The 25,316-nt window shown below is 49.1% G+C and overlaps 1 protein-coding gene across 5 annotated transcripts in view; it reads left to right on the top strand.

The window, feature by feature from the left end:
* FAM53B (family with sequence similarity 53 member B) overlaps window positions 1–25,316 on the top strand; it is a 44,954-nt gene that overhangs the window by 5,414 nt on the left and 14,224 nt on the right. Inside the window, exons 2-5 of one of the 5 annotated variants that reach the window (XM_088169427.1) lie at window positions 5,795–5,983; window positions 11,228–11,460; window positions 14,551–14,602; window positions 21,220–21,878. In XM_088169427.1, coding sequence (XP_088025553.1) covers window positions 11,392–11,460; window positions 14,551–14,602; window positions 21,220–21,878 — 780 coding nt within the window. In that variant the 5' untranslated portion in view covers window positions 5,795–5,983; window positions 11,228–11,391. Of the gene's footprint in view, window positions 1–55; window positions 5,984–11,227; window positions 11,461–11,482; window positions 12,329–14,550; window positions 14,603–21,219; window positions 21,879–25,316 lie in introns of those variants that run through there. The other 4 variants (XM_014879610.2, XM_088169426.1, XM_088169429.1 and 1 more) reach the window with 4 other exon arrangements.

Genomic DNA, 25,316 nt, shown 5'->3' with positions numbered 1-25,316 from the left:
AGGAACCTGGTGTGGTGGCATGTGTCCCTGCCCATGGCAGGGGGTTAGAATGAGATGCTCTTTAAGGTCCCTTCCAGTCCAGACCATTCTGTGATTATTGGATTATCAGCTGTATTATAAATGAAATGAAGTGCAATGGATGGCACTTCTCAGAGTGAAAGCATTGTGGTTAATGAAGATGTACATTGCCAAAATGTGAATGTTTCATTTAGAAACTCTCACCCACGTTTTCGGTTGCGCGTGGTTTGTGCTGTTGATAGAAATTTCTTTTCCCGTGGAGGTTTCAGATGCATTTGAAACTTAATTTAAAAGTCCCAGCTCTGCAGTGTGATGGGTTGTGCTGTCCATGCCCTCCCTGTGCCTCTCTTGTGAACCCCATGATACACCATAAAGGTGGCAGCTTCAGAGGGGCTGGACAAGAGCCTGGCCAGCCTGTGGAGGAGCTGCTCTGCCAGTTCACCCTCCTGATCCCTGCACATCCCACCCCGGGACACGGGGGCTGAATCAGCTCACTTGGGATGCAGCAGCTCACTCGGGGTGTAGGGCAGCAAGCCAGGAGAGCCCTGCTTCTGGGGCTGCTCTGTGTATCACCATTTTTAGTGATTTTCCGAGTTAATTCTTGCTAGAGCATGGACTCAGTGATCTTAAAGGTCTTTACCACCCTAATGATTCTATGATTCAGTGTTGTTTAGAAAGGCCCCCAGTGCAGAGATAAAGCTGTAGTGCTGGCTGAGAGCCTCATGCAGTCATTTGTGGTGCTGTAGTTTATTGCAATGATTATTGTCTGTGTTGTCCAGGAAAAAAATGCACTTTGCCCTTGCTCTGGATCTGCATAGCTCCAGCTTCCTGCCGTGCTGGGAGGTGTCCCACTGCTGGTCTGCTCCCTCCAAGGGACCTGCTCAGCTTCTCCTGCCCTCTCTGAGGCAGCCAGGTCATTCTCAGTAGTTGCCACTCCACGTTCTTGTACTGTACCTGAGTCTTGAAGTCCCCCAGTTACTCCTGGAGTCCCCTCCAGACGTTGGTCAGAGGTGGGAGGAGGCTCCAGGTGCCCACAGAGGGCGTGGAGTGCAGAGCACAGAGGCTGTCCCATCCCTTCTCCTCCTGGAGACCCCAAATTTATCCAGCCTGTGGACATATCCCTGCATGCCTGGATAATCTACTGCACCATGCAGGAGCCTGGGCACTTGCCCCTGCCTTTGAGGTGAGTGGCTTTTTAGCAATTTAGTTTTTTAGGTTGTATCTTGACATCTCTGTAACCAACTGTGCTGCTTGCTTCTCTCCGTTCTGCATTACCACTTTGTTCTCTGTATTTAGCACTTTGCTGGTCTCGAGTCACTTACACAGCACTGGTTTTCCTGTTTCCTCCCCAATTTCTGCCAGAAATATTGCATGGCATAGGGTGGCAGTGTAGTTTCTGTTGCAACCAGTGTCACCAGTTACTTGCAGGTCTGTTTGAGGTGTGCCAGTAAAGTGTTATCAGTAGCTGTCATCCACTTCTGTGCCCTTTAATGAGGTGTGTTATACCAGCACTCCCTTTCACCTGCACAAGGGCTTCAGGTAAGGGGAGAACTCTTTGCTTGGTGGTGTAATTGTGATTCCTGACTCCCTGACCTTGCACTGAAACCAGAGCCTTGCTGGGCTCGAGGTCTCACCCACCACATTTACCAGGCTGGCTTGTGCATGTCCCCAGGGACCATCAGTGGTGATGGCTCACAAGACTTTTTGGCACGATCTTATAAAACTAAAGGTGTAAATTTATCTGGAGCTGTTGTTTAAGAAGGATCTATATTTAGTGCCTGCTGTTTAATATCATCCCAGGTTATTCCTGACAAATGTGACTGTGTCGTTTTCCTTTCTGCTCAGGACAGTAATGTTTATATTGTCTATTTCTTCCTTTTCTGCATCATGACTAATATTTCCACCATTCTTTCTGTTGTTGTCAGTGCAGCTTCTTATTGTCCTTAGTATCTATAAAACCCCCTCTATTTTGTTTTCTAACAGAACCTGCTGTTTAACTCGCAATCTCATTCATTTAAGGTGCTGGCATTATTTTAGGGACTTTATAATAGTTTACAAATTCCAGGATTCATTAATTCCTTCGCTCATTAGGGTTGCAAGTTGATACATGTTTTTTCCGTGTGATGAAGGTGGACCTTTTTGCTGCCCTATTTGTCCTGGGCAATCATTCATGTTTGTGCACTGACAGAATACCTGGCATGGTTCCCTTCCTGGCAGCTTTGGAGCTGGGATGGGATGCAGCATTTAGGTCAGTTCTCCTCGGGATGCTGTTCCAGGAGTGGGCTTTGTGGTTCACACCACGCTGGTGCTGAGGCCAACCCATCTGTCCTTTGGGCTTCCCCTTTCTGTGGCACAGGGGAATCTGTTTCTCTCTTTATTTTCACCTGTGGCATGAGAGAAAGAGGAATATATGGAGACTATCCAGAGATGGAAACCTATGGGTGGAAAATGCAGATTTTTAATTTCTTTTTCCCCTTTATTACTGCTTATTCATGCTGTCATAAATGAGCTTGAGGAGTGCAGGGCAGGACTGTGTTCCTGCCAGCTCAAATAAAACCAGGGGCTGTTTGCATTTCCACTTACTTTTTAAAAATTTTCCTCGCCTCCGAGACAGGCTGCAAAATCTGAGATTTTATAGCTGCTAAGCTACAGTGGAGCTCATCCTGCCTTACTCCATGGGAATCAGAGGCATCTCCAGGGAAAAAACATCCGAGTTCTGGGAAAACTGTCCTCTGTGGGTGTTACTTCTCCTGCTGGGCAATCCCCTGGTGGGGTACCTTGCTTTGGGGCAGTGGTACCTCGGCCTTGCTGGAGCTGTTCCAGCATGGGAAGCATCTCACTGCTGGCCCTCAGGGACCCCCTGATGGAGCCAAACCTGCAGAAGGTTTGGGCTCTACGTGCTGCTGACACCTCGCAGGAGCCGAGAGCGTGTTACAGCAACAGATTCCGTATTATTCCAGCCTCGCAAGCGTCTGCCTGCGATATTAAAAACACCAGCTAAAAGCCAAGTGCAAACTCTCCATGAATGACTCTGTGGAAATGCTGTCGGGCACGTTTCAGTGCTGCTTTGGCTTTGATTTAGGCGGGTAAACATGGTGAGTGGGTGTTTGCTTTGACTATTCCCTCGTAGCGAAAGACTTCCTTTGAGGGAAGGCAAAGCCTCCTGTGCTGCTCCCCATCACAGCATCAGCCCAGCCTGCCTGTGGCTGGGTGCTGGCAGTGCCTTCTCTGCATGCCTGGGCCTCGTGCTGCCCAGCAGCAGTGGGAACCCCCCAGTTTGCTCAGGATCAGGGATGCCCCCTGCCCAGGGCTCTGCTCACGGGTGTGAATAACCCTGGCAGAGCCTGGGTTTCTCCATCTGGATTGATGGGATGATGCTGCAGGATGACGTCCTTGGCTGTTGTAGGCATCTCCTCCTGCTTGTTCTGCTCTGTTCCCCTCGAAGCTTCCCAAAATCACCTCCAGGATGGCTCTGACATCAGAGATAACCTGTGCCACATGGTGGATGCTGGCTGGGGGAGGCAGGGTGAGTGCAGCCCGTCCTCTCCTTGCCCTGCTGCACCAAGAAGAGCCCCCCCCCCGCTCGTCACACATTCCCCCATCTCCACCAGAGCCATCAAACCCAGCTCCTTGGCAGCCCCTGCACGTAGGAGCCGTCTTCTGGTAACAGATTGTTGTGTATTTAATGAACCCGAGGAAAACAAGGAACGCGAAGGCTGCGGGGCGATGCGAGTTTGCTGTTCCGTCTGCCAAACTCACACTAATTCAGACAACTCACAGATGTTTGGCTGCTCCTTCCTTAAAGAGATTTATGGAAGGTGCAGGGCTCGGAAATTCACGCAGACACGGAGATGGCAGTGTGGGCAAAGGTTTCCTGGCCCTGGAGCTCCTTCCCTCCCTCCACCCTGCCTTCCCCTTGCCCGTGTTGATGGCAACGGATGGACAAACAGCAGGAAAAGTGTCTTTTGGTCGCTAGGAGGATCAATAAAGGCTCCAGGTTCATCTTTCAGGAGCCCAGGAGCTCTTTGAAAGCCATTTCTCAGCTGAGGAATGAACCCCCAGAGCCTGCCCAAGAGCCAAAGTACTTTGGTCTACTGCAAACAGTGCAGAGTGTGCAGGTGGCAGCAGGCACGTGTGTCACCCTGTGTGGGCACAGGCACCAAAAGCACCTGAAGTTCTTTTAATACTGCCTGCTGAGTTCAGGGAGATAATTTCAATTTTTGGAAGGTTCTGAGTGATCATTTTGCTGGGCTTCACGTGAGGGTTCTGCAGTCTTAAAGTATTTATCCATACAGGGGAGGTGGTAGGAGATAATGTGGAGTCTGGCAGTTGATCCATACACCCAGTATTTTCCTGCTTCAAATCCAGGCATGTCCATAAGGGCTGTCAGCCTCTACCTGTTCTCCATCTCAGCCTTGCAGAAGGGAGAAATCTGACTTAGAAGCAGCATCCAAATTGGCTCTGATAGCGATGATGGTACTGTGGGTCTTGGCAAGTGTTCCCCAATTACACAGAGAGATGTCCCAGATCCTTCTCCTGCTTCATCTGGGTGGATTTTTAGTGGTCACTGATGAGCAGCAGAGTTACAGTCGGTGCTGCAGCATTGAACTTGCTCTGCATCTCCAGGATTTGCTTCTCACAGGTACCCTGAGAGCTCTGGAGCCAGCAAGGAAGGCCGGACTGGCTGAGAATTCCCCTAATTGAAAGTGCTGAGGCCCTGGCACAGGGTGCCCAGAGCAGCTGTGGCTGCCCCTGGATCCCTGGAATTGTCCAAGGCAAGGATGGACAGGACTTGGAGCAACCTGGACACGTGGAAGGTGTCCCTGCCCATAGCAGGGGTTTGGAATGAGATGAGATTTAAGGTCCCTTCCAACCCAAACCATTCAGTGATTGTAGCCTTGATGAGAGCATTATTATGTGTCTGTAAGCAGATGGAGGCTGTTTCATAGAGACAGGTATTCTGAGGGGTTCATGTGCTATTTGAAGTTGTTTATGCTTGAGAAGTGAGTCAGTAAAAGCAGTGTGATGGGGCCATTTACTGTCTTCGGCTCAGACATCTCAGGCTGTATATGGGAAAAGAATATAAAGAAGAAACAAGAATTGGTTTTTTGTGTTTGTTTACTAGAGCAGCATGCTCTGAGCGGTGATTAAAAGTAAACCCAAACCCTGCTGCCTTGTTCAGCATCCCTAGCTGCTGAGATTAAGCAGCCAAAGCAATTCTCAATTCAGCAATTCCTCAGCTTTTGGGAGCGTGGCCAACACTCACAGTGTCTCCCAGACCACTGCAAATTCTTGTAATAAATCTCACAACTGGGGCGGTGGGGGAAACCCACAGAAAGGTGAGATGGTTTGTTGGGCCAGCAGGCTGGACTGCTGCTGCTGCTGCTGCTTCAGCTGCTCTTCTCCAGAGACAACCCTTGGTCCAACACTTCCATAGAATATTGCTCAAAGGTAGAAGCAGTCCCCTGATGAGTGGAATAGGAACAATTACAGGTTTGCTCAAAGAAAACATGTAATTTCTGTGGTCATTTCTTTGTCTGCATGGCCCACACTTGCAGGGATGAGGCAGCCACAACTTCTCTAGGTAACCTGTGCCAGGGCCTCACCACCCTCACAGGGAAGAACTTTTTCCTAATATCTAATCCAAACCTACTCTCTTTCAGTGGGAAGCCATCCCCCCTTGTCCTGCCACTTCCCACGGCTCCTCGCTTGCTCCTCTCTCCTGCTGGTCGCTGTTCTGCGATGACTAATTTTGCTTTCTTCTTTTCCTTTTCAGTTGCCAGGGAGGAAAAGGCAAAGTCACTGCCAGCACCATTTCCTTCAAGCTAAAGATGTTGAGACAAAGCACCTCTGCCCCTGCCCTGTCCTTTCATTCCTTCTGCTGCTGGTGTGTACGGGACTCATTCCCCTGCCACTCCTATTCCCTAAGAGCACGGGGGCAATAAACCTTTTACTCAAGTAGATGGTGTGTAATTTTCCTTAATTCCTCTTATTCCTTTTTTTTTTTTTTCGTGAGAGCTTGCCCGCAGTTGAGGTTCAACCCCCCCAAGCATGTAGATCTGGGTATGAGCTTGGACTTCAGGCTCTCCCTGGATTGGGGGTGTTTGGATGTGTGGTGTGGGGCTTGGAGAGCAGGGGACCCTCTGCCTTCTCAGGCTGGAGCACGTGGAGCAGGGGATGGGATTGAAATAATAGAGTTTTATTTGCTTGGTAATTAATTTCTGGTATGTGCGTTGTTCCTGGTAGTGAGGGTTAATCTCAGGCTCCACGAGTCAGGTTGCATGAGGCCATCCATGGTGGCTGCACGTGGCATTTTTGTTCCTAATGTGACCCCGTGGGATGGGTGCTGTCATGGGAGACCTCGAGCTCCTTCTGGCTACGGATTTACTAGGTGGCTGTAGATGTTGGCTCCATCCAGGCTGTCCTGCACTGGCAGGGCAGGTGAGTTCTGGGCTGTGGTGGTGAGAACCTGTGTTGCTGTGTGAAGCTGCTGGTCAGAAGCACTGAGATGATTTGTTTGGTTCTTGAAGCTGTGCAGACCTATGGAGCCGTGCTCACCTCACACACTGCTTCCCCCTTTGCTGTGTTACATGCAGGCAAGTCCTTTACTTACTAATCAGTGCTGAAAGTGTGTCTTTGTCTTGTTAGCCCTGGAGAAGTCTAGTCTGGATGCAAGCAGGAGGCAGAGGAAGACATTTCCTTATTCCTTTTCTTTGGCTGGTAGTCTCTGAGTACCTGGAGCATGGGGCAGCACAAGTTTTTGCCAGGTAGGAGTTGGGCAAGAGTGGAACACTGTGTGAGAGCCATGGTGTCCTGGTTGGTGTTTGCTCTTCCAGCAGCTGGGGAAGACCCTGTGGAGCAGGAGGAACTGGCTGCAGGCTCAGGGTGAGATGGACAGGGCTGCAGCCCTTCTCCTCCCAAGGCTGGGCATCCTGGGGCAGCTCTTTGCTCTTGACAGAGTCCCAGGGGACAATCCTGAAGCAGCTGCCTCTGTGGAAATTTCGTCCTTTGAAAATCATGTGCACTGACTCATGATCCTGTTTGCTCAGGACTAGTCCATGGGGCATTTTCAGAGTGTAAAGATTTCTTCTCAGGCCCTGAATGGCATCTTTCACATTTATTGGAGGTTTTTACCCCATAAATAAACTCAATATTCTCTAATGACATAGACTATTGCTCAAGCAAGGGGAACAAACTGCCCAGAGCTGAGCCTACTCAGCCCTGTTGCAGAAGACAGATTACTGCCTTGGTGAGGAAATAAACCCAGACTTTGCTACATGCAAATGATAGACTTCATGGATTTTTTTTCCAAATTCATAACACAATAAATCAAGAAATTGAAGATGGACCCCTTGGCATTATCCAAAGCAATGAGGAGATTCAGTGCAGCCCCAAATCACTTCTATGAAGTGGAAGGATGGAGAGAGAGGCACAATTTTCATTTTGGGTGAATATTGCCGTGTTATGCTTGCAGAAAGCCTTAAGCCCCACAATTTTCAATTACAGTCACCAGTTTTGGCTATTTCCCCAAATTCTTTGTAGCCCCCTGTAGGGTTTGGAAGGGGAGGGAATTTCTGTTTCACTGGTGAAGTGGGATGGTGGTGAAGCCCTAGAATCATGCTCAGAGTTTGGCCCAGAGGGATTAGGTTTGGTTCTTCAGACATGTGGGTCTAACCTGCATTGAATAAACTCCAGAAATCACAGTGGCTCCTTGCTCAGCCATTTTCTTCAAGCACAGCACAGGGAATGGAGCTGGGGCAAGGGTAGGGAGTGGGTCATGGCTTCTTCACTTTGATCAGCATTAAAAATTCAGCAGGGGAAAGTGATTTATATTCTGAGAGAATTCTCACTGTTCTGCTTGTGAGGTGTATCAGTATGCAAAATACAGCTCCAGCTCCTCGTTCTCGTGTGCCCTTTCCACTGTAAATAGGTTTTATGTCAGTGTGTGTGTCTGGAGATGGATTATTCAGCTGGACAGAGATTTCATGCTTTCTGTGCAGAGGGTGGTGATCCCAGAGCAAGTGGAAATCTTTGTGATGCTGGACCTCAGTTGTCTTCACGAGGAGTATTTCTGGGGGTGAGAGCATGGAATCATGGGGTTGGTAAGGTTGGAAAACACCTCTAAGCTCATGGAGTCCAACATTTCCCCAGCACAGGCAAGGCCACCACTAACCCATGTCCCCAAGTGCCACATCCACAGGGCTTTTGAATCCCTCCAGAGATGGGGGCTCCAGGCTAGGTAACTCTTTCTGTGAGGAAGTTTTTCATCATTTGCATGGGGATGTGATGCTGGTCACTGTTCATGCTCCCTCCAGCCCTGGCAGAGCTCCTGGCAGACAGTTTGCTGAGTTTTGATGTCTTTTCCATGCAGCTCAGTGCAGCAGGTGAGCCGAGCATGGCTGTGAGTGGTGCTTGGAGCCTGCTGTGCTGACACCAGTCATGTGTGAGACCTCTCTGCAGGGAAGGGCTGTTTATCCCCCTTGAGCAGCTCTAAGGCTGTGCTGGTGCCTTGTAAGGAGCATGTTTGTTCCACAGTTTACCTTTCAAGCCTGTGGATGAGAGTTGGATCATTTCACTTCATTTTTTTTCCGAGCCCAACACTCCATAGCTGTGATACTGTCTGGAAAGCAGCTCTGAGAGAAACCTCTTCCCACCTCTGCCACTGCAAAGATCATATGGAGCTTCTGCTTGGTCTCTATTTTGAACCATGTAGAAACCAGGGTTTGCTAAAATTTGGGGATTTCTGTGCACTGGGGTTTCTCAGGGGCTTTTCATACAGCTCAGGAGATTGTGTCAGTCCCAGCAGTCAGGGCTCAAGTCTAAACTTAACCTTGACATCATGATGAAGATAGTTCCCTTATCTGATTGCAAATGAGGAAATACATTTCTTAAAGTAATTAATAGTCCCTGCAGAATATCTTTTTATTAGCATGTGTGTGTGTGAAAGAGCCCAGTCTATAAATACACAGTGGTTTCCTCCTCGGCATCAATAGGGTCCATCCTGGCTCTGCAGTTTGTGTCCCCTGGCACTTGTTTGCATGGAGAGGATGTGACAGGGCAGGACCGTGCGTCAGGAGCCCTGTGAGGCAGGATGGGGAGCCAGAGATCACGTTTCACTGGGAAGTTTCCCTTTTTATTGCAGTTTCTCCATGGGGATGGTTCCAAAACCCAACCAGGCAGTGGTTTAAAATTGCTGATACCTGCAAGTGCGCCCTGGCCCTGGCGTTGGAGGGTGGTGGTGGCTGCCAGCTTGCCAGCAGTTTGCTGTGCTGGCTGTCATTAGGGTTGTGTTAATTGCAGGGGATGCAGAGGAGCAGGGAGGTGTGATGGTGTGTGCTGCATGCAGGGCAGGGAGCCTCTGCCTGTACTTGCTGCTGCTCCTGCCCGGGTGTGTATCTGAGTCTGCTGCTGCAGCATTAACCATCACCCCAGGGAAGGGTAATTATTCCTGAAGAAATCATACCTGGTGAATGTGCTCAGCTGCTTTCATGCTGCTCTGAACCCCTGTTTGATCTTTGTGCCCTGGTGTCCTCCGAGCACAGAGTTTGTCACTGCAGCAAGCACTCCTATCTCTGTCGGGATCAGGGACAGCTAGGACTGTGATGGATGGAAATCACAGGATGGTGTGGTTCAGAATGCACCTTAAAAAGCATCTCATTCCACCCTCTGCCATGGCAGGGACACCTTCCACTGTCCCAGGCTGCTCCAAGCCCCAGTGTCCAACCTGGCCTTGAACACTGCCAGGGATCCAGGGGCAGCCACAGCTGCTCTGGGCACCCTGTGCCAGGGCCTGCCCACCCTCACAGCCAAGAATTCCTTCCCAGTATCCCATCCAACCCTGCTCACAAATTATGTGTCATTTTGACACTCTGAAATGTTTACTTTTCTATTTGACAGTTTTCATTTGGTCACTGGGTTGCCCAGAGGTTTATGGTGTAGTTACCAGTAAATTGTAAATTATGAGTCCACTGATATCCCATAGAAAGCTGGAGACTGTACCAGGCACCTTTGAGAACAGTAAATCTTCAGAAAATGTATTGATTCCCAATCTTGGCTTTGCACTCTGGATGAACTTTGTCCTCATAAAATAATAGAAGGTGATTTTTCTTTACCAGCCAGCTGGCCTTTAAATGAGCTACTCTTAGCACCACTGCAAGCTCTAATCCAAGTAAACATGGACAGGATGATTTGGGAGCTGGGAAGAGCAGCCATATCAGTTTGGAGTAAGGGTTAATACTTAGTGGAATATTTTCATCTATTATCCTTACATATCACAATTGGCTTTGAGTGGATGGTACAAGATGAGTGTTTTATGCTCTTCGGGTTGTGCAAATGTTGGGTTTGGTTGTTTGCATTAACTGCAAAACAGCAAAATAGCGAAACGGGATTAGGGCAGTGATTTGGGGAAAACGCTGATTTCGGTAATCAGATTTGAGTTGCAATCTGTCTGCTTTACAAGGGAATAAATCTGCTGGGGAGGATGCCAGGAGGTGAGGCAGGGCTCATGGTCAGGGCTGGGCAGTGCTGGATGAGCTGCCTTGCAGTTTTTGTTTCAAGAGCCTCCTTGTTGTCCAGCCTCAGCTTTTCTTACCTAAAACTACCTAAGAAATAGGTGGAGATCAGGAGGCATGGTGTGGCCCTTAGGATTTCAGGGCAAGGAGCTGTCTCTCCCTCCTTGCCTTGTGTTTTTCCCTAAAGGGCTCTCCATAGATTGGGAATCATGGAGTGACTGGGGTGGAATAGGAGGATCCAGGGGATTTCACAGCCATAATGATGCTGGGGAGGCTTTTTCTGCTGGACATCTGCTCCCAGCTGGTCTGGGGGCAAAGGGTTTCTGTGAGATCAGCCCTGGAGCTTTACTGAGCTCTTCTTTCAGTGCCTTGGTATCTTCAATATAGGGTATGCGAGTCCCCTTCTCAAATGGAGAATTCAGAGGAAACTTTATTAATTTGACTGAAATATTTGTGTCCCTGTGGATCACCTTGTGTACCTTCCTTGTGTGCTTCCAACAGCTCCTGTGAGTGCCCCATCCTGTGAAACACCTCTGTGCTGATGGGGAGCAGACACCAACTTTTAAAATCCTAAAATAAACACACCCCTCAAGCAACCACCATCAGGATGTTTTTTTGGGCAGTGCTTTCCTCTTGCCCAGTGCATCCACCCTCCAGGGCAGTCCCCTAAAGCTGTTCCCCTCTCTCTCTTTGTGCAGGGAGCTCTCCACACCCCGAGGCTGTCCCTGCACATCCCCTGAGGAGCTGGCAGGGCCCAGCCTCTCCGGGGGGAACATGGACTGAAAGAGGAGCTTTGCCAGCCCCCAGCTGCCAGCACCCTTTGCCTGGACCCTGATGGACTCCGAGGCAGGACTGCATTACCATGGTGATGATCTTAACCAAAACTCGGGAAAACAAAGGTGCTGACTCTGTAACATGCAGGACTGAGCTGGTAAGCTTTGTGAAATCTCTGTTCAAAACTGTTTCACTGCCAAGAACTTCGCTGTAGCTTTGTAATGAGGGTTTTCTTTCCTGCAGGGATGGATCTTTAGATGGTTTTGTAGCACTAACGTCTACAAAACTGCATTAATATCCAAGGAGCAGGTGATTAGTAAATGATTGGAGTGCTGTGGCTTTTGCATATGTGGATTTCAGTGAGCACCCAATGGGATAAACAGTACAAAAAAATGAAACCAATGCTGTGAATAACACAGGTGAGAAGTTGCTTCACTGACAGCGAGCAGATGCTCATTATTAATAGGAGGATGAGCAAGTGGGAAGCAGGATTAAGTGGGACGTGGTGAAGGGCAGTGCTGTGGTACTTAATTTCTCTGGGAGCCTGGCGAGGTGCAAATCCACCATGCTGAATGAGCAGGTGACAACAAAAGAACAAATGAAAGGCTGCAAACAAATGAAAGGATTCTTTGAGGGCTGAGTGTACCTATGGTAGGGGGAAATAAGGGGCAGCACGGCTGGAGGCAGGGTCAGAGCAAATGTTTGGAGGTGCAGGGTGATGGAGAGCCATCAGAGCAAGGCTGGTTGTGGACATTTGCCCCTCTGTTCTCCTGGGAGAGATGGATGGGCATGGTCTGAGAAGAAACTGGACCAAAAGGCTCTGAGAGTCTCAGATAAGGGCGTGCAGGAACACAGCAGGAAGCATCTGGCAGGATGAGCCATAAATGGGCATTCTGAACAGAAAAGAAATATAAATGCCTAGGTTTGCTGAGGATAACAAACTATCCAGCTGGGCTCCCCAGGCAGAGAGCACAGTGTGCTGGGGTGCAGGCAGGCTGCCCTGGCAGTGAAAGGCGGAGGAGAAGGTGAGCAAGCCAGAGGCAGTGGAAAATCCTGCCTTAAAAGGGTGAAATTTTGGGAAGAATATTGATACATTAAAAAAATATCCTTGCTGTAGTGTTAGCTCCTGCTGGGAAGGCAGCATCTCCCATGGCTGCTGCTCAGGCTGGGAAGGGGAAAGCCTGAACATTCAATGGCAGCTGTGCCCTGGGAAGTGTGTGGGGCAGCTGAAGGGGAGCTGGCTGCAGAGAAGCAGATGAGAGGAATTTCTTCTGCTCCTGGGAGAAGGGCTGGGTGCTCAGGGTGTCTGATGGCAGTGGTAGGGATGCAGAGCTGTAACACAAAACTTTGCCCTCGCTGTTTGCTGAGTGCTTCCCACAGCTCTGGGGCTGGGGCAGGAGTGCAGGGACAGTCCTGGGCACACAAGGGGAGTTGCTGGGTTGCCTGGACTGTTAAGTTGGGGCAGACAATCACAAGAAGGCTGATCCACTAAAGAAAGCAAGAGTTTTTCTGTTGACTTCATGGGGAAGGCCAAAAAGCAAAACCCAAAGGAAATCAGTGTCTGAGCACTGGGGCAGGATCACCTGCCAACAGCCAGTGGGCTCGTTTGGTTCAGCTCCAAATTTGGTATAACGACAAAATTCTTACAAAATGGTAATTATACTTGATGTGGGACATATGTCAGACTCCTCTCCCTCCTGCCTTTGCAGACAGTGTCTGGTCTCTGGGGCTGGCACACAGATGTGCACTGGCACAGCTCCTGCCTTCTCTGGGGCTTGTCCCACTTCCATCTTTGCTCCACTTTGGCTGCTCCTTGGAGACAGCTGCCTGTCCTCTCTGCCTCCTGATTAATTCTGCTGATGGATCATAAGGTGGGGCTTGGCAGATGGAGATATCCTTACTTCACCTAGAAGAGCAGCACATGCTCCAAAGGTGACTGACCCTTATTTACCTTCACATCTACACCCAGTAGTTGTTTTATGCTTCCCTATCCCTCTATACTCAGTATTTCCAGTAGTCTGTATATGAAGTGGGATCCTTTATTGGATTGCTCAGGTGCCATCATTTGGTACACCATCATTGTTGTTACTATTATTATTATTATTATTATTATTATTATTATTATTATTATTATTATTACTATATTACTGCTGTCCTCATTATGCACTGGAGATGCTGGCACAGAGAAGCTGTGGCTGCCCCATCCCTGGAAGTGTCCAAGGCCAGGTTGGATGGGGCTTAGAGCAACCTGGACACATGAAAGGTGTCCCTGGCCAGGTGGAACTGGATGGCTTTAAGGTCCTTTCCAACCCAAACCATTCTGAGATTCCATAGTTATGTGAGCAGGCAACATGTAAAACATGGACCAGGAGGGAAGGTGTGAGTGCAGTGGCCTAATGCCAGATAAAACACAATTATGGCAGTGCAGATGAATGTGGGGGCTGTGCTGGTGCTTCCCTCAGATGATGTAAAGCCTCAGTCAGATGGGATGGTGTTGCCAGGATAGACACTTCAGAAGCCAGAATATGGATATTTTTAGGGATAATAAAGGAACAATTAGTATGAAAGTGTGTTTTTGCAGGCATAGCTGAAATGGCATGCAGCTGTGGATAACATATTGATTTATTACATGTGAACCCATCCATGCTCATTTTTAGAAGTCTGATGGTGTCTCTTACGCTGTCAAGAGGAAAATTCTCAGAAAAAAAAAGGGTGTGAAAAGCAACCAGGATTATTTTGAACCCATCCAGTGGCATTTCCCCCTATTTTTAGTACGAATCAGCACAGTCTGAGTGCAGACTCCCCAGAAGTGCTGAGGTGAGGACGCCTTGCCTTAGAAACACATTATATGCTTAAAAAGCTAAATAGCTGCTTTGTACCTAGATGGGGAGGCCTTAATGGGCTTGGATGAGGTTCAAGATGTCACTTTTGCTGCTTTCTTGCTCAATCCAGGATTACCACTGAATTGCAGCTCCCATTTTAGTTTCTCCAGAGTTTTGGATCCTGGGGATGGGGACCTCACTGCAGCTCTTCCCTGAGCTGAGGGCTGGCTGCAGGACCTTTGAGCTGCAAGCTCAGGTCTTGGCAAGGACTCTGCACAGCATTTAATTAAACTTCATTTCCTTGAGGAAAGGTGGCTGGGTCTGTCCCCTGGTCGTGGAAGGCTTTGCCCAGGCTGCAGGCAGGGTGGTGTCTGGTGCCCAGGTCTACTCTGCAAGAAGTGAATAGTTTTTCTGGTTGTTTGCAGCACACTCCAAAGATGAGTCAAGGACCTACCCTCTTCTCTTGTGGCGTGATGGGTGAGTAACAGAAACTTCTCTCTGTGTTTCCTCTGCTCCTGTTTCCTCACAGGGATGGGCAGGACGGTGTCCTGACTTTTGGATGTCTCCAAAACCTCTCCCCTGCAGACTCTGGGGTGCCCACCCCACCACACCTGTGCCACTCTCCTCCCCAGAGGTGCTTGTTGTGCCCTGTTGCCATTTCTGAGTGAATTGCTTATCTCAGTTCCCCTCCCCTTTGATACATCTGCTTATTTTTAGAGCTACTCTTTACAGTTGAGATTATAAACATTTGGGGTCTGAGGTTGTGTTTGAGTATCCAGCCTGAGACTGTGCTTCTTGACTGTTTGGATGATGCAAGCAATAAATAACAGCATTATCACTAAAATGTTCTACCACCTGGCACAAAGTGGTTGGACAGAACTCAAACCATAAGGAAAAAGTCTCATTTTTGCCGTTGACAGTAATCATGATATAATATATTTGATACCTTTTATGTCAGAGCTTGCAGAACATTTTTATGAACAGTTTTTATGCTGAACAGCCCCCAGAATGGATGGAGGATTGGTGCCTTGGCCCACGATCCTGAAAAGCTGATAGTGCCATGGATGTGCTGTTGTGCTGTGCTCTTTGGCGTTCATAGCAGGGAGCCAATCACTGGGCGAGGCCTCAAAACCCAATTAAAATTGTAGGTCAAGTTTGAGCCAAGCTCCTTGCTGTGAAAGCCAATCCTTCACGGACAAAGAGGCTGCCCCTTTTCTTCATGGACACAACTCTCATTAGCGTTAATGAGAGCTGGGCACATGCACTGACAGGAGATGTCTCCCAAGCTCTCTGGTAGCTCCAGCCATTGGGAGTGTGGGGTGATGGAGAGCATTTGTGGTTGTTTTCAGATGAAAATCACAAGTCAAGAAGGGATAGAGACAGCCCATTTCCTTTCTCCTGCCTTTCAAACACGAGTGAGCAACAAAGAACCCACATCAGATGGTTTTGTCTTGCACTGTGGCTCTGGCAGGCTCTTCAGCAGATACACAGTCTCTGCCTAATTGAGAAGCAGCTTTAAGAGCTTTTACAGAGCCTTCTGCATTTTCACAGTGCTGCTGTGCTGGTCTTCATGGCTGCCAAATTATCCTTCTTCTGGGGGAACTGAATGCCACCTCCTTGACCTCAGCTTGCCCTGTCGTGGTCTCTGTCCTGCCCAGTCAAGAGGAGCCCATCCTTCCCTCAATGAGGGCATTGCTTGGCTTGGGTTTCATTTTAGTTTCTTCCCTGAGTGTTCTTCTTGATGTCCCCAAACGTGGGCCACAATCACAGACTAATCCAGCATGGAAACTTGCTTGACTTTTAAAATAAGTTACTATTGAAATGCAAAACTTGGGGAATATTTCAGGTTGAAGGGTCAAGTTCCTGTCGGTGGAAAGCACTGAGATAAATAAACACATTGAAGTTTGGACTGATAGCACAGACAACATGAGGCAAAGACTCACAGTCCTATCTATGCTGGAGGTTTGGAGGGAAGTTGGGTGATTTTTTGGGGTTTTAGGCAAAAGGGAAATCTTAGAAAAGAGTCTTTCTGGTGCCTTTGTGGCAAGGGCAGCTTTGGGCAGGAAGGCAGCTTATTTCTGGACCCTGTGTCCATGGGGCAGCAGGGGAGAGGAAAGCCCAGCCTCTGCCAGAGAGAGCATCATCCAAACCCTGGAGCTTTTCTTGTGAGGTACTAAACACTGCAATAACCTGAAAATGGATTCTAGATTGTAACCAAACTCAGTGTATTGAGTAAACATTATTAAAGACTTGATATATTGGATGATGCATGGCTAGGTCCAATTCTCAGGGTGACCTAAATAATCATTTGGTTTTTAGATTTGTGAGAAATATTTCTGCCAGTGAAATGGTAATATTACTAAAAAGATTGGGTTTTATCTTTATATAGCCCTTTGCTTGGATGAAGATTAAAGGTGAAATGCCTAAAACTGTAAATTCAACAACTACTGCTTTCCTTTCTCCTTGATGGGTCCTTGAAACACTCAGGAGTGTAAGAATTGTCCTGTTGATGGATAGTTTGGGGGTTTTTTTCCCTCCTTTTTTTCCCTTTTCATTCCTCAGCAGTCTCCGTGGCAGATCCCCAGTGAAAATATCAGTGACTGTGCTGGAAAAGGTGACATATGAGAAAATTGTGGCATTAGGGTGGTGAGGGCCTGGCAAAGGCTGCCCAGAGCAGCTTTGGATGCCCTATCCCTGGAAATGTTCAAGATCAGGTTGGATGGAGCTTGGAGCACCCTGGGGCAGTGGAAGGTGTCCCTCCCCATGTCTTTTGCTATCCCCACAAAGACAGAAAAATTCCGATATAGGAAGTCAACAGTAATGGAATCCTAGAATGGTTTTGGATTGTAAGGGACATTAAAGATAATCTCACTCCACCTCCTGCCATGGCAGGAGCACTTTCACTGTCCCAGGCTCCTCCAAGCCCCAGTGTCCAACCTGACCTAGTAAAAGAAGCTCAGTAGGTGTGTGCTGACAGCCATGACCTCCTGCTTTCTGTGTGAGCAAGAAATTATCTCTGAGGGAAGCTGCAGGCAGGGTTTTATTGAGGCAGTGACAAGGTGCTTGCACATGCAGGATCCCAGTCCCAGCCCAGATTGTAAAAGGGAGGAGGAGGAGGAGGAAGAAGAGGATGGCTTAGAGCCCACAGAGGATGAATCCTGCACTCATCCTCTGGGAAGTGCTCTTTCCAAAGCAGCCATCATTTCCATTTTCCCTTGGAGGGCTCTCTCAGAGTTTGTCCTCCTAGAGTGCTGCAGCAGAGCAGGGTGAGGGATGGGGCACACAGGTCAGCTTTGTCTGTCCTTGGGCACGCTCACCTCCCTCCTGCACCACGTTTGGCAGCACCATCATTCCGAGCGTGCCAGGGCAGGGCTGCAGCCTTGGGCTCGCTGCTGCACAGCTCTTTCTTGGAACTGGCTTTTCACCATCCTTGGGTGAAACCAGGAGAAAAGCCAGCTCTTGGAATCATTAAGGTTGGAAATGACCTCCAAGATTGTCAGGTCCAACTTTGAACCCCTTTGTGGGGGTGATGAATCCTTCCTGAAAGCACCTGCCAGGCTTGCCTGTCTCCTCTCTCTCACCCAGGGTTTTCTGGAATTTTGGGGTGTTTTTGGACATCCCACCGGTGTAGAGCATCTTGGTGCACATTTGAGCACATTTTGAACACAGTCACCCTGCAAAGAGAAAATGCTGTGTGGGGAATTCTGGTGAGGTGTTGCTGGAGCAGGGACATCTCTCCAGAGGATCCCATTGAAGAGCTGGACACATTTCACTGTGGGGATTGGGGATTTCCCTCCCCTGTGCAAGCTGTTGGCACAAGGAACTCACAGCCCACAGGTGTGTTTAATCTCCAGAGTACATTCTGGGGCTGTTGTTTTCATTTTCCATTGAAGCACAGCTCTGCCCATCGTATTTTCATTTTATTTCTTCACTGAGAAAGCTCCCTGGCACTGCCATCAGCTAATTACAACCATTAAATGTGTTCCACACTTAGAAATTATCTCCTGAACATAAATAGGGGACAGTGGAAAATGCAGGCTGCCTTTTCGCCTGTGCACAGGGACTGTGAGACCAAAATTCAGCTTGAACAACATGGAAAAAAAAGGGAATTGGATGTGCACCTGTGCGCAGACAAATGTTTGGGTTAAGTTCCAAACAGAATTTGTCTGCCAAAAAAGATAAGAAAAATTGATTGAAACTCCTAATTGCTTTACAAGTTGCCATAGTAAATTATGTATTAATGTAAATTATTTCATGGGAAAAGAACGTAGGGGAAACTTGAGCAGAAGGATCATGCATTATGTATAAAAAGGAACTGTAAAAATATTATAGCAGCACATTTGTGTCGCTGTAGTTAAAATTGTGTCAGCGTTTTGGTTTTACACCCTTCTCTGTGGTTATGAGTGGTCGTTAAAATTTACTCTGTGTCACCAGAGGAGCACAGCAGTCATTTAAAAAGCCCAGGGCCATCACTGAGCTGCAAAGTGCCCAATGTGTCTGTGTGCTGCTCCTGCAAAACCTGGAGCTCAGCCTTTGGAAACCTGGCTGTGATGCTCTGAGGGTGGCTCCTGCTCTCCGTGGGTCAGTGCAAAGCTCTCAAGGATGGAGGACAGCACCCATCTCCCCAGTTTTGGGATGTGACTCCAGTCCACGAGCACCATGAGGGTTTGTTTGATGTGGCGAAGGTTTTGTGAGATAACAGCTGGGCTTTGTTAAGGTGTCAGTGTTTATTTTTGCAGTCTTAAGTCAAAATCCAGAAGTTAGGTGCTGTTTCATCCAGGGACACTAACAGCCAAGAAGGACCTGTTTAATCAGGGCAAGAGCCCCTCAGGCTGCACTTACAGCATGCTCTGGTTGTCCCTTTGTTTTCCAATAGGCAAAGGGGAGTTTTCCAGCCAGGCAGCTCACTTGCAGACCAAGGGGTTCTCGTGGTAGGTTTTATCCTGGAATAAATTGCTTCCTCAGGGTAAACCAGGCTGAGGTTTGTAGTTTAAGGAAATTAATACATGTTTAACTGCAGCAGAATTAATGGCTCCAGTGCAATTATTGTTATCAATGTGTGCAGGATGGGAATCTCAGTCTTTAAAAACTGAGCAGAAAACCAGCTGCTTTTCCTCAGTAAGGCTTTCCAGAGTTCTTTAATTACACCCTCGACCCTTAGACTACTCCATTTTCACTTTTTTTCAGGGCAACCTGCTTCCTATTTGCACTGAAAACCCATTTTCTGGGCTATCTGGTATTTTGGGACTGGTCAATGATGGCTGGGGACTTGGAGGGACCAGGGTGTGCCAGCTCACATTGTGCAAGGAGAAAAGCAAATAACCCCAAGCTGGGGCTGGGGATAGTGGTGCTTTTACCATTTTCTTTGCCAGCTTTGGAAGATTTATAGCTGTTTGTGCTGAAGCAGGGGTGAAAGAGGAAGGTGTCCCGTATCCTCCTCACCAAGGCCTTTTGTACAGTCTCCGGCCAGAGGATCGTGGCAGCTTGCCATGAAAAATCGGCTTCTATTTCTGTTTCTTTTGTCTGCTGACCTGACCCAAGAAATCTCTCTGCTGGCAGCATAGTACAGAGGAAAAATAATAAAGATCTAAACATAGATGGAGTTGTCTAGCGCAGATTTCTCACTTTTCATTGTGTTTATTAAAATGAGGAGAGCAACAGTTGAAATGCCGTGCGGTTATTGCGGGCAGAGCCTGGCTGTTTGTGGCTGGAGCTATTATGGAGGCAGGGAGAAATGGGAAAAAATTGGCCAGGAGTGGTGCAAGGGGGCCCCAAATCTCACCTCCTGACTCCAAACCTCCATCAGAAGCGTTCTGCACCGTTGCATCTTCCCTGCCAGGCTGGTACCTGCAGCTGCGGGCTGGGCACAGCTTTTGATTCATCCTTCAGTTGCCTGAGTGGAAATACCCAAAAAGCCCCCCAAAATATTGCACGGTTTAGATACAATCATGTGAAACTTGGCAGCGACGCCTTTCCAGCACGGCTGGGCTCTGTTTGCAGCAGCCAACGACAAAAACAGGCACTGGTGAGAGGCTGTTGGCTGATGACTTTTTTCCACTGCAGCAGCCGGCGGGGTTGTCCTGCCATGGTTTTCCTGTTGAGCGTTGAAGGTGTATCTGCGGAGAGCCCCGTGCAGCCCAGCCCTGAGGGTGCTTTGCTTTCTTCTTTTGCTGTCAGTGGGATGTGTGTGGGAATGAGGTCATCCTCCTGAATCCTCTCTTCTGACGTGGCTATCGGTGGGAAGCTGGAACACAGATCTGATAAATCAGCTGAGGGAGCTGAGGGGACTCAGTCTGGAGAAAAGGAGGCTCAGGGGGCACCTTCTCACTCTCCACAACTCCCTGACAGGAGGGTACATCCAGGTGGGGGTCTCCTTCCAGGTAAAAAAGTAATAAAACAAGAGGAAACTGCCTCAAGTTGCACCAAGGGAGGTTTAGATTGGGTTTTAGAGAAAAATTCTTTATGGAAAGGGCTGTCCAGCCCTGGCACAGCAGCTCTAGGGCAGTGGTGAAGTCCCCATCCCTGGAGGGATTTAAAATCCATATGGATGTGGCCCTTGGGGACATGGGTCAATGGTGGCCTTGGCAGCGCTGGGTTAATGGTTGGACTCGATGATCCTACATGGCTTTTCCAACCTCAGCCATTCTGTGATTCCATTTTATAAAAATTCAGCTGTAAATTCAGGCAATTGTCAGTTGTGGAGCCCAGGACAAACCACACACATCTGAGACATGGTTTGGCACAGAGATAACCAATAGCCACAACATTTTACACCGCTGAATTCCCCTTAACTAGTGCAACCTGGAATATTCAGAGGCATGTTTTTATCTTCTTCTAGCAGTTTTGCTCCTGCTGGGACTGTCACTTTGTCTCTCTCTCCATCTACACCACGCAACCCACCCTGCTGGCAGTTTGGGAAACCATATTCCAAGAGTTAATTAATTTGTACTGGAAAACGTCCCATATGCTACTCTTTTTGTTTATGGACGTCGAAAGCGAGTCGCAGAATTAATTAACGCTAATGCCTCTGCGTGTGTGATTTTTTTTTTTTTTCCTCTTTCCTTCTTTCCCTTTCTTTCTCCTTTCTGAACCAGAAAATGACAGATGGAGAGATCTCAGCAGGAAATGTCCACTCCAGCTCGAGCAGCCGGGCGCCAGCATCTGGGACTGCCTGTCGGACAAGGGCGAGGAGGGCTCGCGGTGGCCCAGGGACACAGCCGGCACCTGCTCCGTCACCAACCTGATCAAGGACCTGAGCCTCAGCGACCCCCACGGCCACCCCTCCGCCCCTCCCAGCAAGCGCCAGTGCCGCTCGCTGTCCTTCTCGGATGAGATGTCGGGCTGCGGCCCCTCCTGGAGGCCGCTGGGCTCCAAGGTGTGGACGCCGGTGGAGAAGAGGCGCTGCTACAGCGGCGGCAGCGTCCAGCGCTACTCCAACGGCGCGGCCACCATGCAGAGGAGCTCCAGCTTCAGCCTGCCCGCCCGCTCCAACCCGCTGTGCGGCGGGCAGCCCAGGAAATCGGCTGCTGGAGGGCAGGGCGGCGACAGGGTGGACATTCAGAGGTCCCTGTCCTGCTCGCACGACCGCTTCTCGTGCTCCGAGTACGGCGCGGCCTCCGCGCCCGAGCTGGGCCTGTCCCGCAGCCGCTCCCAGCCCTGCGTCCTCAACGACAAGAAGGTTGGCATCAAGAGGAGGAGGCCGGAGGAGCTCCAGGAGCAGCGGCCCTCGCTGGACCTCGCCAAGATGACACAGGTAAGAGGTGGTGGGGCCGCCCCACCAAGGGGCTCAGGTGTTCTGTGCTTCGCTCAAGAGCCTTCAGCGTCCTCCAGGGTGGGTCTGAAGAGTAAATGTGGGTGTTATGGGGAAACACGTCCTTCTGGATTTGTTCCATCCAGGCAGAATAACCCCTTCCCTTCTAAATGGATTTCTTTGGCGAATTCATGCGTTTCTCTTCCACGCTGGTTTTTGCACGCCTAGTCCACCGTGTTGTCATTTCCTTCTGACTCGGGTTTTGAGCAGGAATTGTTAAACCCCACATTTTTGAGTTCAGGGGAGAGGAATCTTGGGCCTGCCTCGGTGAGATGAAGGCAGCACCCCAAGGCACCCATCCCTGGCTCTGTCAGGTGCTGAATTCTTACTGCTACAGCCTTTACTTGCTCTTAGGCTCTGTAATTTTCCACTCTGGAGATGTTATCACGTTTCATTTTCGGTTGCAAACACAGAGCACAGCCTCCCTCTTCGATCTGCTGCACAGAGCCAGAGAACAGATCTAAGGCATAATCTGTTGGCAGGATTTTGCTCCTTGGTCTTCTCCCTGCTGGCCCAACTGACTGGACATTAGCAAGAGACAGAGCAAGAGGCTGCACTGAAGAACAACGTTGCCCTTCCACACTCATAAGATTTCCTGCAGTTTTATGATTTGACATTTCCCACGTAAATAATTTACAGTCACAAAGTCAATGACACCATCAGCTCAGTGTAGAATGGGGATAATGGGGGGTGTGAAGGCCCCAGGGCTCTCACTGTGGGAGCAGGGGCACCCTGGCCACCTCTCAGGGTGGGCTGTCACTTTCTGCTGGCCTTAAAATTTCCCCCGTGGCTTCAGTTCCATGTGGTCACCTGCTGTGCTTCATCCCAGAGTCACCTGTGTTGGGAGTGTTTGCCCTGAAGGTTTTTTGTGGTGTTGGGGCCAGCAAAGCCTGTCTAGTGCAAGGCATCCCCTTGTCTGCAGGGAAGCTGCTGGGAGAAGTTCACTATATGGGTGAGATCCAACATTGTGTGTGCATTTTTGCCTTACAAGAACATGATATTTTATGGTGCTCTGTGCTTGGCAGTACAGAGGGTGTTTGAAGGAGTGCAGTGGTATTGGAGGAAGAGATCATCTTTTCCTCCTCCAGAGGAGCTTAGAGAATAAAAAGGGTGAAGGAGTCACATATTTGGGTGAGATCAGGCAAAAAACACGAGGATTGCTCTTGTCTTTTCATGAATCACAGCAACAACGTTTATTATGCCAAGCTTATTTTATTAGATAATAAGCTGGATGGACAGTAAAAACCACGTACATGAGTTGTTATATTTTACTAGCCAGAGAGTGGAATAGCACAACTGCCCCCTGGTTCTCTCTGTACAAGCAGACAAGCATCATTTCACTTCCCTGGAAGTGTTCAAGGCCTGGTTGGATGGGGCTTGGGAAAATCCAGTCCAGCAGAAGGTGTTCCTGCCCATAGCAAGGGGTGAAATGAGACGGGCTTTAGGGATCCTTTCAGTCCAGACCATTCTGTGGTTCTCTGGTATGATGGATAGGGAAGGAGAAGAATGTCTGGGCTCTGGATGCACAGACCTTTGTTGCCCTCTGAGGATGTTCTGAGGCAGCTTCTCCATTGCATCTGTCCAAGGGGGAAAGTTTGTTGGCTGTTTTGAAAAAAAGGCCTTGGCCAAGGAGATCCTGAGGGTCAGCAGGAGCTTCCCTTTCCCTCCAGTGGGTGCTGAGCCCAGGCACATGTTTGTAATTTGGATGGCCATGGTTTTGACATCGATGGGTGATCCAAAGATGACAAAAATCTAATCACTTGGATGTCCAAAAGCAGCTGAGTCCATGTTCCTGGAAAACCCTCAGCTTGAGGAATAGTTGTGTTTTCTCTGGCTGCTGTCCTCCACATCAAAACATCTTCCAAAGTGAGAAAGCAATGCCTGAACGCTCAGCATTGCTCAGTGTTGGGGTGGTTCCTCCTCTGGGAGAAGTGATACCACAAGGAAAGGGTTGGAAGCTCCACACTGTGTAGCACAAGCTCTGTAGGAATGGGGAAGGGGTTTCCTGGTTCAGCATCCCTCCTAATGTCAGTGGGCACCCCCTCTGGCAGCCCCTCCTGTCCCTCTGGTCCAGGCTGGGTGGCCGGAGCCGCTGCTCAATGCCCGGCGGTTGCTACAACCAACAACCAACAGCAGCATCACCAAGGAGCTCCCTGTGGGATCCAGCCCAAGCAGGTCCCATGGATATTTTCAGTTTCCAGGCAGGAAACCCAGCAGGGCTGGTGCCCAGGGCAGCTGGTGAATCCCCGAGGCAGGGATGTTCTGCTGGGTGTGGGGAGGCAGGGCTGGAGCAGAGTGGGAAGAAAGCAAAGCCGTGCAGGGGCCAGGGTTTCGGAGCTCAGGGTTATGGAGAGCAGCGCTGGCAGGCGGCTCTCAGCGTGGGAGGACTGGCACAGAGGGAGGAGCAGGATGAGGCAAGTCATGGGGAGCATTCTTGCCTTTGGTGGAGCACGGTCAGAGCCCTCCCTTGGACAGGAATGCCAGGAAAATCAACTAATTCCTCGTGGGGAATAGATGTGCTTGAGAAAACCCTGCACTTTTGGGTATCCCCCAGGCTGCTTTTGATGCTTCCAGCCCAGGAGACTGCAGAGTTGGGTGATTTTGGAGGAAGAGCTGAAATAATGGCAAGTGTCTGTGTGGCTGCTCTGTGTGTGCTCTGTGTGCCTGGGTTTATACAGAGTTGAAACATCTCGTGTGCAATGGGCAAAGCAAAGGACAGCCAAAGTGTCCAGAGTGGACTTTCCAGTTACCCACAAAGGATTCACTTTTCACATGGGGAAACTGAGACATGGGGTTTTCCCTGGGTCCCTGGGTGCTAATGTCAAAGTGGGAACTGAGCTTTGTGGTGCTGGCTACTGGATCAGTGTCTGGCTCTGGCAGCAGATTGGTTAATTTTTCACTTGTGTTGGTAACCACATGTGTTTGTAGGCCTGAAAGCTGGCACCATAATCAAAATAAAAATAATTTGACCTGAAAGAAATGTTTTCTTCATACCAGGAGGGATATTTAGGCCAGGCAGGAGGGGAGGGAGCCGCTCCTGGAAGCAATTACATGGCTACATAACTGGGCTAATTAAGAGAGAAATCTAAATGTTGAAGTTAAGCTGGGAGGGAAAATACTTAGGAAAATATTGCTTTTCATTCCTCAAAATCCTGGTTGTGTCTCTTCTGTCTGCAATTCCCATAGCCCAGAGAGGGAAGGCAAGCCCTTATCCCTCCCTTTATTATTTACTCACATGGCACCAAACCAGACAGGCTTCAACTTTGGGCAGAAACCAAACCGTGCACATGGTTGTCATTGAAATAACATCAAATTTTAAAAGCCACAGGCACCATGGCAATCCTTCTGCTCCTTTTAAATGCACATGAACTCTTTGCCTTG

The sequence above is a fragment of the Sturnus vulgaris genome, chromosome 8 (genome assembly GCF_052056855.1).
Source record: "Sturnus vulgaris isolate bStuVul1 chromosome 8, bStuVul1.hap1, whole genome shotgun sequence".
Classification (NCBI taxonomy): domain Eukaryota; kingdom Metazoa; phylum Chordata; class Aves; order Passeriformes; family Sturnidae; genus Sturnus; species Sturnus vulgaris.
This window is presented reverse-complemented; position numbering and strand designations above follow the sequence as displayed.